This window comes from Chaetodon auriga, chromosome 20 (assembly GCF_051107435.1).
Source record: "Chaetodon auriga isolate fChaAug3 chromosome 20, fChaAug3.hap1, whole genome shotgun sequence".
NCBI lineage: Eukaryota > Metazoa > Chordata > Actinopteri > Chaetodontiformes > Chaetodontidae > Chaetodon > Chaetodon auriga.
The window spans coordinates 14,744,202-14,756,730 of NC_135093.1; the positions used below are offsets into that span (position 1 = coordinate 14,744,202).

At 41.8% G+C, this 12,529-nt stretch overlaps 1 protein-coding gene across 1 annotated transcript; it reads left to right on the forward strand.

The window, feature by feature from the left end:
* Positions 1-1,365: 1,365 nt before the first annotated feature.
* Positions 1,366-9,361, forward strand: glp2r (glucagon-like peptide 2 receptor). Its single transcript, XM_076760512.1, has 13 exons — positions 1,366-1,461; positions 3,937-4,027; positions 4,102-4,206; positions 5,279-5,400; positions 5,592-5,698; positions 6,469-6,625; positions 6,780-6,939; positions 7,632-7,692; positions 7,786-7,852; positions 8,180-8,268; positions 8,626-8,764; positions 8,849-8,890; positions 8,993-9,361. The coding sequence occupies exons 1-13, from the start codon at positions 1,366-1,368 to the stop codon at positions 9,359-9,361; spliced, it is 1,605 nt and encodes a 534-aa protein (XP_076616627.1).
* The last annotated feature ends 3,168 nt before the right edge of the window (positions 9,362-12,529 follow it).

The window sequence follows — 12,529 nt, forward strand, 5'->3', positions numbered from 1 at the left end:
AGGCATTTTTTTTTTTTTTTTTTTAAAAACAAAGCTAGAAGAAGAGCCAATAGTGGACTTACAGTCATCAGGGATCAAGAAACACAACTAGGAATGAATTCTAATGTTACCCTGCGTCTACTGGACATGTAGACAGGGAAATGCTTGCACATTAGCAGCTTTGTAAGGCGATAACATATTAGATGTTGTCAGTAGAACTAATAATGCCATTACTTTCTTCAAGGCCATGAAATAGACTTTCTCCTTTTTTTCCCCCCTTTCTTTTAGTATTAGTATTGGTAACAGCTGCGACAAAAAACCTTCCCACAGCTCCATTCCTTGCTGTCAAACTTTGAAATTAAATGCCTTGAAAGGTGTATTGAAACAGGTGTTACGCAGGGCACGAGGCTTGTGCAGACAACTTGGGCTCTTTCCTCTCCCATTTGCTTGCCTGTGTTTGGTTTCAGTGCTGTTAGTTTACACTAGATCCCCATTAGTGTCAGAAATCCTGGGTGATGCCCAGTTACTGTGTGAGATAGCTAAATAGAAGTGAAGGGTCAGTGCCCTCCCTCTCTGTCTACAGTACAGGTGTTTTTTGCTGTTGCATGTGTGCATGTATTAGGATTTTTAATACATAAGCTTGTATTTAAGTGTGCGTAGGTGCTCATCATGGCCGCTCATACATTACACCTAGCCAGTGTGCCCATTTGCTTCTGTGTGATCAATTTTCCTGGGCAACAAAATTAGTCTGGTTATGTAGCTGACTCTCCCCAGGCCTTATCTTGATTGGTTAGGGGAGGATGGGGTGGGAGAGGCGATCTGTCGGTGAGGATCCACAGGCGCTCTCAGTTGCACTGCGTCTATAGGGAGGACAGAGAGATCCAACTCCTTCACAGCCAGAGAGGTCCTCATAGACAGGAGGACTGGAGCTGGAACTGCAGCCGAGGATTTCTTCAGCTAGGATCACCTTCCATCTGAGATCACTGGGAGGTAACTTTTTTGACAAGTTAAAGATCAGTTCACTGAAAGAGTCATATAGCAGCTTGGATTCTTGGAAAATTTGTTGGAAAAAATCAGATTTTGAGGAAAATCAGTGAAATTGCAGCAAGCATCCCAAACTGGAGAAGAACACTTTCTGTTCATGCAAATCATCTTCCAGATTCATCCAGGAAATCCTGAATAAACCTTTCTGGAGCTGCCTACGAGGAAATCAACTTCAAATCAACTATATATGGTGTGGCAAGGCAAAGGGGGCAGCGCTGAGTGCATGTAGGGAGATAAAACGAGGATGAGTTAGGGGCCTCGCGAGCGCAGGGGTGAGGTATGAAGTGGAAAACCAGCTGAGAACCCAGAAACCACCTGCTTTCAATGTAAACACGCAGCACCATGCCAACCCCGCTGCCAACCTGGCACAAGAGGAGCCAAACCACAGCAGGACACACATTCCTGCTCTTACTCTTCCTTGTTTTCTTCAACCACCAGGTAAATTATTACTTAATATACACATGCATGCACACACACACACACACACACGTACGATAGGCCTTTTGGTTAACTGCCATTCAAGTCAAAAGCATTACTTTGGATTTACAGTGAGCCACAGTCAAACCCGGTGCTGTCTGACACACCTATGCCACGTGTTCAAAAGACCCTAAGTCTTCATCTTCATTCATTTTTTTTTCAACAGGATTTGGCTCCACGAAAGAATTCTCCATCTGATTTACCGTATGAGGCAATGTAACACACCATATTTCTCATGAAACACAGCAAAGCTCCTTTCATTTGAATTAGTCTTTTTTTCATATGGAATTTGGGCTGTAGGAGGTCCCACTGCTCACATGCATGTTCTGCATGTATCCACATCTGGTATCATTTCCTGAAAATCGCAGATTAGTGACATGCTCGAGAAACAGCTCGGTATCTGTTTTGCAGATCAAATGGGGGAGATGTTTTTCTCGAGGGATGAAAGACAGAACTGAGAAACGCTTCAAATATAAGCACTTATAAGTTTTGTGCAAATTCACTTTCATCTTCAACATTATAATATAGTGAAATATCAAGGGAGTTGAGTCTGCTGCTGCATTTGAAACAGGCTTATACTCATGGGAGACAACAGAGAAGACGGGGAGACAGCATCTCTTGTCTTTCTTTCATTGGTGATGGCGATCTGGACAGGGTCCTGACAAGACGAGCCCCAGTGGATTGAAACGTCCTCTGTCAGTCAGCTCAAATGAGAAATCTTTGTGGCACAGGTGGCAGATAAGCCACAAGGTAGTCAAACGGACATAAAGAGGTTGCAGAGTTCAGCTGCTTCCTCACTGGGGTGTGAAGCTTGGGACTGTTTGGGCGAGATAGCAGAGCCGCTGTCCTCGTCCCTGACACTGAATTATGAATGGCAGAGAAGGCAGCTGTGGTCTGCAGCTTGCGTCTCAAATAAAGGAAATTTGTTCCACTAATGTTCAGTCAGGAAGAATCATTCATAACTGAACATTAATTAATATGATAGCTGCCACATACATTAACCTTTAGACAGGGACACACCCACAGACTGTTCAGACCAGTTAAACATCAAGAATAAATAGAGAGGTGTGTTTGCTGCAGGCATGACACTAATGCAGACGGCCACTGATAAATTGCCTCTATCAATTACAGATTACGCTCAGGTGAAAAATATCACCTCCTCAAGCAAAGGTGGTCCTTATTAAATACTCCCACCAAGTGGGTAAACACAAATACTGCAACGGCCGCCGCTCATCACATCCATTCAGAGGATACAGTGAAATGAGCTGGTGAGCCAGTGCACTTACTTTGTGACTCATTCTATATCATAAATCAGTTTTACATAATACTGTCATTCTCAAATGATAAATTGTGTTGTTACATTCAGGATCACGAAGAAGTCATGAGTTCAGTCTTGTAACTTGAAATGATGACTAGACTGAATGTTCAACTGAATGTTCACTTATCACATCAAATTAAATTGTGTAGAAATATTGTTAACACCACTTACGCACTGTATTTCCCAGCATGCTTGGGCTATCAAAATCTATGAACAGGTACCTCCATACTGTTTCTTTCCAAAGCAATCCCATTATAAATAACAAATAAAGTAAGGATTAGGTAGGAGGTCGAGCCTAACTGGCAATTCTGGACAATACTGCATGTAGGAATTCTCAGTGATCAAACCAAATTTCTTAAGTATAGTTAAGTTCACTCAGTGAGTTTCACACCAGAACAACCACCCTTGTTAGCAAAATGCTAACCTGGCATCCCCCATGGCCCTCCCCTGGTAGCAGAGAGAGTGAGGAGCTGTTTAGTTAATCTGGGCTGCCTGACTCACTGATCCTTTACATGACTGTGTATTGATGAATCCACAGCGCTGTCGGTGGTGCTGATGATCTGTAATTGTGCCTTTTTCTCTCTGACGATCTGTCAGTTTCATCTTGGATTTTTAGACTGCACATGGTATACTATAAATATTCAATTCAACTGTAATGTGAAAGAAGTGGCTTTTAGTGATGAAGCCACAGAGAATTATCACCCGGCTCTGCAGTTTCCTTCAGCTCTACTCAGGGTTTTAGCATCTTCCAGCTCATTGTTGCGGTTTTAAAGCCGACAATCTTACTCTTGATACATTCTTACCACTCTCATCTCAAGCTCATTTTCCAGGTTTCTACCAAAAATGTCCCCATACGCTGAGCCAAATGACCATAGGTGACGCAAAATAGATAGCTCAAAGTGATGAACCACCCAGCTGTGCAGCTTCACTGAGCCTTTTAGCCTCTTTTGACTAAAAGATACCACTCTTCTCATTGTTTTCAGCCACAGCAGGCTGCTGTTTGAAGTGAATGATTAATTAAATGATCATTGTTTTGTAGGAGAATGTATATATAATAATCTTTGTGTACTCCTTAATAACCCTTTCAAACTGTTGTCACTTTTTAAATCAACCTGCAGGGAACAGGCTCAGTGCTTGAAAGTCTGATAGCTAAGCGGACCGAATACTCGGAGAGCTGCAACAGAACTCTAAGCACACTCCCAGAAACTGGTGAGCCTCTGTCTAACGTTAGATATCTTGATTGTTATTACCATTGTGAAATCTTCATTATTCTTGTCTTGCAGGAATTTACTGTAAAGGAACGTTTGACATTTTTGTGTGTTGGCCCCATTCGTCTCCTGGGAATGTGTCGGTCCCCTGTCCTTCTTACTTACCGTGGATCAGCGAGGGTAATGTCATGTTTTACAGTAATCCAGTAACTGCCATTGTAGTTTTGACCATATTACACTATGTGCAGTATGACAAGATGCTACCATTCAGACTTTCTTTGTCAATTCATTCATTTCAAGTGAATTGATCACTGAGCGAATCACAAGACTCGTCGCAGAATGAGGCATTCAACCGTGCAGTTAAACGTTTAAGTGTGGAGGGAGGGTACTATCTTCTCTTTCAAGATTTTGCAGTACATCTATGAACTCATGATCAGTGATGTCCAATTCCCCCACACCTTCAGCACTCATGCACTGTCATACTTCACTGTGGGGACCATGCACTTCTCTGCCATTCATTTTGGTTGAAGTCAAATCCAGAAAGATTGATGTTGGTCATATCTGACCTTTGTCAGTACAGGCTTTGGCAAAGGCTGAATGGGTTGTCTTATGATTTGGCTTTAGCTGCGTATATGACAGCCATGCATTCCACCTCCATGCAGGGTGTTTCTTACAGCGTGAGATGAAACAGGCACTCCAGTTTGGCTTTCCACAGCTTTTGCCAGCTCTGAGGCACTTGCTCATCGATTCTCCAACACTTTTCTCAGCAAAGCTCACTCATCACAAGGTGAAAGCTTGCAGTCAAGGACGCTGTCATCATTTCTTAAGTCCATCCTTTATGAATTTCTGTATCACTTTTGCCACTGTGGTCTGACTTAATTACCATGATTTGCTAATCCTCTTGTATCCCTGTCCTATTCCGTGCAATGAAATAATTCTCTTTCTCAAGCCTCCAGACAATTTAATTGATACCATTGTCGTCAGCACTAAGTCTGAAAGTGATTCATATTAGTAATTCATTAAATCAAAACTATGTACAGTAATAAAAAAAAACATGCACTGCACTGGTTGTCCCACCAAGAGATAAAGAACAAAAATCTCAAATTTGGTAGAAAAGTGACCATACCCGTCCAATTTTGTGACGTAGCTCTATAATAATGTAAAAAATGTATTCTTTCTCGCACAGTTAAAATTATTAAGTGTATTGAGGGAAGAAACCATGCATACTACTGTGTCTTTGATTCACCTGCAGATGACTCCAGGAGGGCACACCGAGAATGTTTAGAAAATGGGAGATGGCGACAGAAGGAGAATTCCTCTGATCTGTGGAGGGATGACTCAGAGTGTAAGGAGGATCATTACTTCAAAGACAAGGTGAGGAGGAGAGTGTTAAAGGTTCTGCTCCCCTGCGTGTTGGATCTGAAAACCCGGTCTTTACTTGGTGATTCATGGATTGTTTTCTTGACAGCTGTCCCAGACTGTCTCTCTTCATTAGAAACATCTGAAGAAGTGTTGTGTTCTCTCCATCAATTTTCCTGGATGTGTGCGTCTGTGTGTGTGTCCAGGAGGACGAAATGCATCGCCACACGGCCCTCAGGCTCATCTCTATCATTGGCTATTCCCTGTCCCTGACTTCCCTCACATTGGCCACTCTCCTGATGGGCATTTTGAGGTCAGTGGGTGGGGTAGAGAGGTTCCTGGAGGTCTTGCAGATGAAAGTGTACAGTTTGTGTGGAAAGGGGCAGAAAAGGGATCATTTTGCTCTATTATGAGGTTGATCTTATTTGTGTAGCTTGGGCCATCATTTCCATCCGTAGTGATAAAATTAATTATCTTGCAAGCATGTTTGCAGGATAAACTGCTTGCATAGACAAATAACATGAGACAGCAATGCAAGCTTCAAAACAGTGCTTCATATGAGTCATAGTGCTCTTCGTGGTCAACTCTACACGGTACATTTAAGTCTGTAAAATGTGGTGAAATGTGGTTTAAGTACTGAAGCTACATCTCTACCTACACCTTCCTTTATTCATAGTAGATCTTTTAAAGATGTTAAAGCAAAACTAAAGCAGCCACTGCTGAAGCTACGCTGATAGTTAAACAGCTACTTGTCCTTCACTTGTCATGATTCAGCCTCTATTAGTCATTCTGATAGACAGTCAATAAGGCATGGGGTAGATTTACTAGCTTTAACCCACGATGATGATGATGTGCATGGTTTCACAGTATTGGATGGCCCACTAGGAAGAGGGGGCGTAAAAAGATATTTACAAGATGATGATGATGACGGGTCATTACAAACGACATTATAAAAACCATGTAGTCGCATGTGCCTGACTCATTTTTCATTCGCTAATGTTATGACGTGCGCTCTCAGTAATGCTTTTACAGTTGCACAGGAATCAATGCCTTCCTCAAATTGCTCCCGTATCTGCTTACCAGGAAGCTCCACTGTACCAGGAACTATATCCACATGAATCTGTTCGTGTCGTTCATCCTGAGAGCCATGGCTGTCATTTCAAAGGAAATCATATTATACATCACGTATTCCAACCTACCCAAGGACGACCCTGGGTGGAACTCCTACTCAAGCTCTGCGGTATAAAAATCCTGTTTTATTATTCACATATTACCAGATACTTAAGTGCTGGGCCTTTTTTTTAAAGGTACTCAGTAAAGCACCTGTGATTCTACAAAAGTGCTTTGAATCAGCCATTTTATTTGCGAGACTTATTCAACATATTTCTCAACAGATCGTCTTGATGTGCAAATTCTCCAAAGTGTGCATGGAGTACTTTGTGGCCTGTAACTTTTTCTGGCTGTTGGTCGAGGCCATTTTCCTCCACACGTTGCTCTTCACAGCTGTGCTGACCAAGAGACGACTGCTGAAGAAATACATGCTGCTAGGATGGGGTAAAGTATGAATGCACTGTTGTGTGTCTGTGTTTATCTGTGCATATTAGGAAGGATGATGGTGCAGCTTTTCAGGGACTCAGGCTTTCTACAGTCATTAAAGTAAAGTAGTATACTGTCGTGTACTAGAAATATAATTTAAGCAGAAAAATCACAATCAAATGTACTTAGTTCTTTGTGATACACTCTTAGCTTAATTAAAGTGTACTTCATTTTCATTTAATTTTAGGTGTATTTAAGTATATTTCAAACACATTGGTGATATAATACAATTGTACCGCAACTGTGTTTTGAATGCTCATGAATCATGTTTTTCATTGGTGGACTTGAGCGCACTTTAAGTTTGCAAAAAGTTGTGCCAATTTGGCTATTTAAGCTCTTTACACTTCAAGTATACTTAAGTATTATTCAAGTGGTAGTCAAGGACGACTTGGGGACTACAATGACAAGAACAGCAAAAAGTGTACTTAGTACGTCTTCAAAATTAGAATGAGTATAGTATTTTTTTTCATCTAGGTTTAATGCAAAACGTGCAAAATTTTTAACTGAAGTTTAGCTAAAATTGGCTCAAAGCAAACATACAGATTATATTTTGAACGATATCAGTCAGATCAATATGACGCACACATTTACAATGAACTTATTTGAATTCAGAAGAATCTGTTGACGGAAACGTGTTGTTGCATCCACAGGAACGCCTGTCTTGTTTGTAACGCCGTGGACAGTGGTCAAAATTTTATATGAAAACACAGGGTGAGTGTTTCATTACATGCTTCATAATAAATACACTGCATCAATTCAAATGTGCGTCATTGCTTGACTTTTTAAGCTTCTCTTATTCCTAAGGTGTTGGTCAATTGTGAACAGATGGTTCTGGTGGATAATACGGGGCCCGATCACCTTATCGGTGCTGGTAAGTGATGTTTCTGAAGCAAACCTTAAAAGCCTTTCCAAGAACAGCCGGACAGTTAATCAACCTGATGATCACATCAGCTTCAGATGCATTGTGTTGCTCCTTGTTCCTCTGGTGCCAGCCATCATGCCGATTTCATACTGTGTTTAACGCTTCCTGTCTTGTGAGTGCATGTGAGTGTATGCTGTCGCAGTCAGAAGCGTGACTGATCACTAATTGCTCCATTACAGAAGCATTCTCAGATGCACATTTTCATGCAAATTTCATCTCGTCAACCACTAAGTCACCATGCATGTCTGTTAAATGTACATTGCATGTGTGTTGCAGGTCATTTTCTTCATATTCATCAAGATTCTGATGCTGCTGCTGTCCAAGCTGAAAGCAGACCAAGTGAAATTTACCGACTACAGATACAGGTATTTTCCCTCTGCCTTTGTAATGTAACTGCTTCCAAATCCAACAGTAAAGAAACATGTTTGACCTTGAGAGCTATTTCCTAAGTGGTGCCTTTAAACAGTACAGTAGATTCCTGGTTTAACATTTAAATGTTAATCACTCCCATGTTCAGCACAAATTGAAATGTCACCCCCATATGCTCTGGCCTCTTTACGCTTCCATAAATGTCACCACTGGAGAGAAGCTCATGCATAAATTTACAAACCTCTCCTTCCTCTATTCTGTGCTTTGCTCTTGGAACCATCTGCCAGTATAAATTTTACAGCTCAGCAGTCTATAATCATGCACCACTGTATGTTTTTGTGAATGCCCTTCAGCTTGGCCAGAGCGACGCTGGTACTGATTCCTCTGCTGGGAATCCATGAAGTGGTCTTCACCGTGCTGATCGATGAATGTGTGGAGGGCAGCAGTCGCTACGCCCGCGACTTCATCAATCTCACCCTCAGCTCGTTTCAGGTAACACCTGGAGTGTTCATTGCACACCTGACACAAGTATTTCTGTCTAAATCCGTATTAACCATAAGTTACAATCTTTTTTAGGGATTCTTGGTTGCAGTGCTGTACTGTTTTGCTAACGGAGAGGTAAGTTTCTCCTTCTGTGTGATTTTCATGGCTGACCTATGCCATGACCTCTCTACATGTAATGGTTTAACTGGTGGCATTTCTCTTTATCATGGATCTTAGGTCCAAACTGAACTGAAGAAGCGCTGGCAGCTTTTCCTGTTCACCAACCACTTCCAGGTCAGGAGCTGTTTTCACGGTGTTCCCTTCAAACACCTGTGGAAGTGCACCCAAAGGCGCCGGCCGCAGTGCTCTCGGCAGAGCGACTCCTACGACGAGGGTGGCATCTCCACCACGCACCCAAACCTGCTTCAGGTGGCTGTGCATGGAGGAATCGGTGGGCTTGGACTGGGAGAGCTTAAAGGTCAGGGGTTGAAGGGGTTTGACACAACAGGGCTTGACTTTCTCACCAGGAAGAGCCTGTCCAGCAGTGATGGAGAGATAACACTGGGGGAGACCATGGAGGAGATTCTGGAGGAGAGCGAGTTCTGAACCTCTTTGTTGAAACACATGGCAAAGACTGACAGAGAAATTAAGGAACACATTCTTTCAACAATGTATTCCCAAGTAAAGCCGCCTCTGAAATTTCCCCTCGCGGGACAAATAAAGGAATATTGATTGATTGATTGATTGAAATAGTTGCTCTACACACAGCCTTAAAGACATGTAACACCAGAAAAGCACTGCAAAAAAGGTTGTGACAGAGGGCCAACACGGCCAGCTGTTTACTCCCCCATGGCAAAAATCCTCCAGTGTGCACCAGGAATTAGCAAGCTCATTAGCTTGGCGGCTAGTGGAGGTTCAGCAGTCAGGACGGTTTGCTATGGTTTGCCCCGCTCAGGCCTCCGGGCGCTGACTGATGCCCGACCTCCCTCTCTCTCCTCTTCTGCTTCACACCTCCCCTGTCATCGTCCCCGGAGTTTGGTCATCAAATGGCCTCCGTCGGTCTGGAAGGATGTGATTGGTCCCAGGAGGCCGTGTTCACATGCAGGCTGAGGGGCCTGGGCCCCCTAACAGGTTGACCACTGTTGATGGAATTTAGTTTAGCGAAGTGAACTCCAAACTGGGAATGCTGAGAATTCCAGTAATGCTCTGGGAATATAAGAGAGTTACAGGACATTTGGCCAGTGGGTCACTTTACATGAAATCATCAGAACGTATTTTACAGCTTTTTGTACATATGAAGAAATCAGATTAGAAACAGAAAGTTAAAGCATTTTCTCTCTAAAACATTTCCCTTTGCAGCAATCCAGGCCAACCGTCCATGAAGGCCTTCTTCAAAAGATCTGAACACTTATCGCTGATGAGTTCTCTACAGTTACAGCATAAACCTACAATGATTAACATACAATCGCAGGCATTTAATGTTCACTTTGCACTTCTGTACGTGCAGTACAAATAACCTCAGTAAACCTCACAGTGAATCTCATACTAAACGAATGCAACAGCAGTGTTGAGCATTTTTTCACAGTTTTATTTACCATGTAAAATATAACATCTTACTGTGTCAGGCCAGTTATAAATATCCATTTGACTCCACATCTGGATTGAATTGTGCATATAAATACAATGTATTTGTGGTCTGAATGTGAATAATGCAAAGGCTCTATGTGCAGCAAGTTTTACAGGCTTTTCTTGTTTTCTATTCTTCTGAGGCTTTAAATGTATTGACTGCGTTGTTGTACAGTTGAAACCATCACACGATTTGTACATGTAGTTTTACAACAATGTATGTGCACATATTAAACAACAGTTAAACAGTACTGTCTCTTTATGTTTATATGATTCTGACAGACCAACAGCAGATAAACTTTCCACACAGGTTTAATACACCCACTGATGAAATGGTTTTAAAAATCCTAACAAAAACCTTATTCCTGGTAGGGATGGCTGCTTTGTTGTGCTATTCAGTAGCCTATATGATAAATGCCTGATAATCTTTAGTGCTTTATAACACTGACGTTTTGCAGTGTGGCACTTGGTAGCTGTCAGTGATAATAAAGTCTGACACACGGCACAGCAGCAGCTTGCGAAGGATGGATGCTGTTGAGTCTGATTTGCTGTTTCCTTGTGAGTGGAAAACTGGCTAATTTTACGGTCAGTCCTGGCTTCATGGTATGAATGGTTAACCTTCTAGTCATCAGCAATGGTTGTCATGTGAATATAGATGGCAGAAATGTGTATAGCAAGGAAATCACTGTGACTAAATATCGTGATTTATGCATGAGGATCACGATGCAACAGGCACGGCAGCTCCTCACAATTCTGAAAATTCATCAGTTTACACCAGAAGTCGGCCCAACAATGTCATTTAAAGAAAAAGGAAATTGTAGAAATAGCGTTTTCGTGCTTTTAAACCTTAACTGGGAAAAAAACAAACAAACAAACAAAGAAACGAACAACATCCAATTATTTCCTCTGGCGAATGTAAACAGCGATGCTAAAGTCTGTTAGCTGTAAGAACTTGTAAAAGTACTGAAAGTTGTTAATAATATTATTAATCAAAATAGTATTCAAATATAAGCAAAAACCTATGAAAATGGGAAAAAAAAAAAAAAAAAAGGTCCAAGGGTTTCAAAAGCAGGACAGTGGGAGGAACAGTGCAGTGACACAAACCAACCTGTTGGGGGCAGTCCAGCAACAGTGTTTGGAATTCAGGCTGACCATATAGAGCGCTTGAAAAACAGTACAGAAAAATTAAAATACATTAAAATATATATATATATTGATATGCTCTTCTATTCCTTTGTTTTTCTACCCTCTCCATCTTATTTGACTTTTCTTTCTTGAGTAAATGCTTGGATCAGACTAAAGAAGCAGCCTCTAGCCACCAATAAATACTTTTAACATGTCTGCAAACTTAAGATAACTGACATTTCTCGTTGTAGATCGAGGTCTTAATTACACTCCTCGTGGCGCAAAATCCAATTTATACCAAATTTTGTGCAGTGCTGCTTCCACAGTTGCAGCCAGTAGCATTAGCATCTCTGTCAACCACATCGCATTAACTCCAGAGAGCCCCTTGCAGCAATATTTTCTCCAGTTTTTTCAATCATGGTGACTGATCGTGCCCAATGACCCCCCTGTAAAAGCTGACATACCTTCAGCACACACACAGAGCACTGAAAACGGTTATTCCAGAACCATGTTCATCAAAGTTCACTCCTCAAACATGAGAGCAGACCTCCCTGCAGCTATGATGCAGCACACACTACCCCTCTTGTCATATTTGCATTAGCTAGCTAACATTTGCTCATTTGCAATAAACACAAAGCTGCTGGGAATGTTTTTAGTTTTGCAGGTATTAAGTCATAACCCAAAACACTTTGGCTTTATGATGGTGGTAGATGAATTTGGAGGGGATCACTGAAGTTAATACAGTTCATCCTGAGCAGGACATGAAGGGCAATCCATGCAATGTTAGTCTGTATGTTTCATGGTACCAAAGTGGTCTACACTGGACTTTTTCATCCCCAGAGTCATAGTGAACTTTACAGTCAGGGAACATGGAAAACCATCAGCTACTAAACAGAATAGTAAATGACTTATGATGACTTGTCTCAAGTGGCTCTTTAAAGGACTCCACCTCTGCAGGTTGTAATAAAATATTACAGTTTCTTTGATCTACCAGGAGAAGGTCAGGAGCAGTGCCATTACAGT

Bases quoted from the DNA above. Each gene is read 5' to 3' on its own strand.
- glp2r (XM_076760512.1), top strand. From the start codon at position 1,366: ATGCCAACCCCGCTGCCAACCTGGCACAAGAGGAGCCAAACCACAGCA. The intron at 4,207-5,278 runs GTAATGTCATGT...ATTCACCTGCAG, and splicing joins CTTACCGTGGATCAGCGAGG to ATGACTCCAGGAGGGCACAC. The intron at 8,765-8,848 runs GTAACACCTGGA...AATCTTTTTTAG, and splicing joins TCACCCTCAGCTCGTTTCAG to GGATTCTTGGTTGCAGTGCT.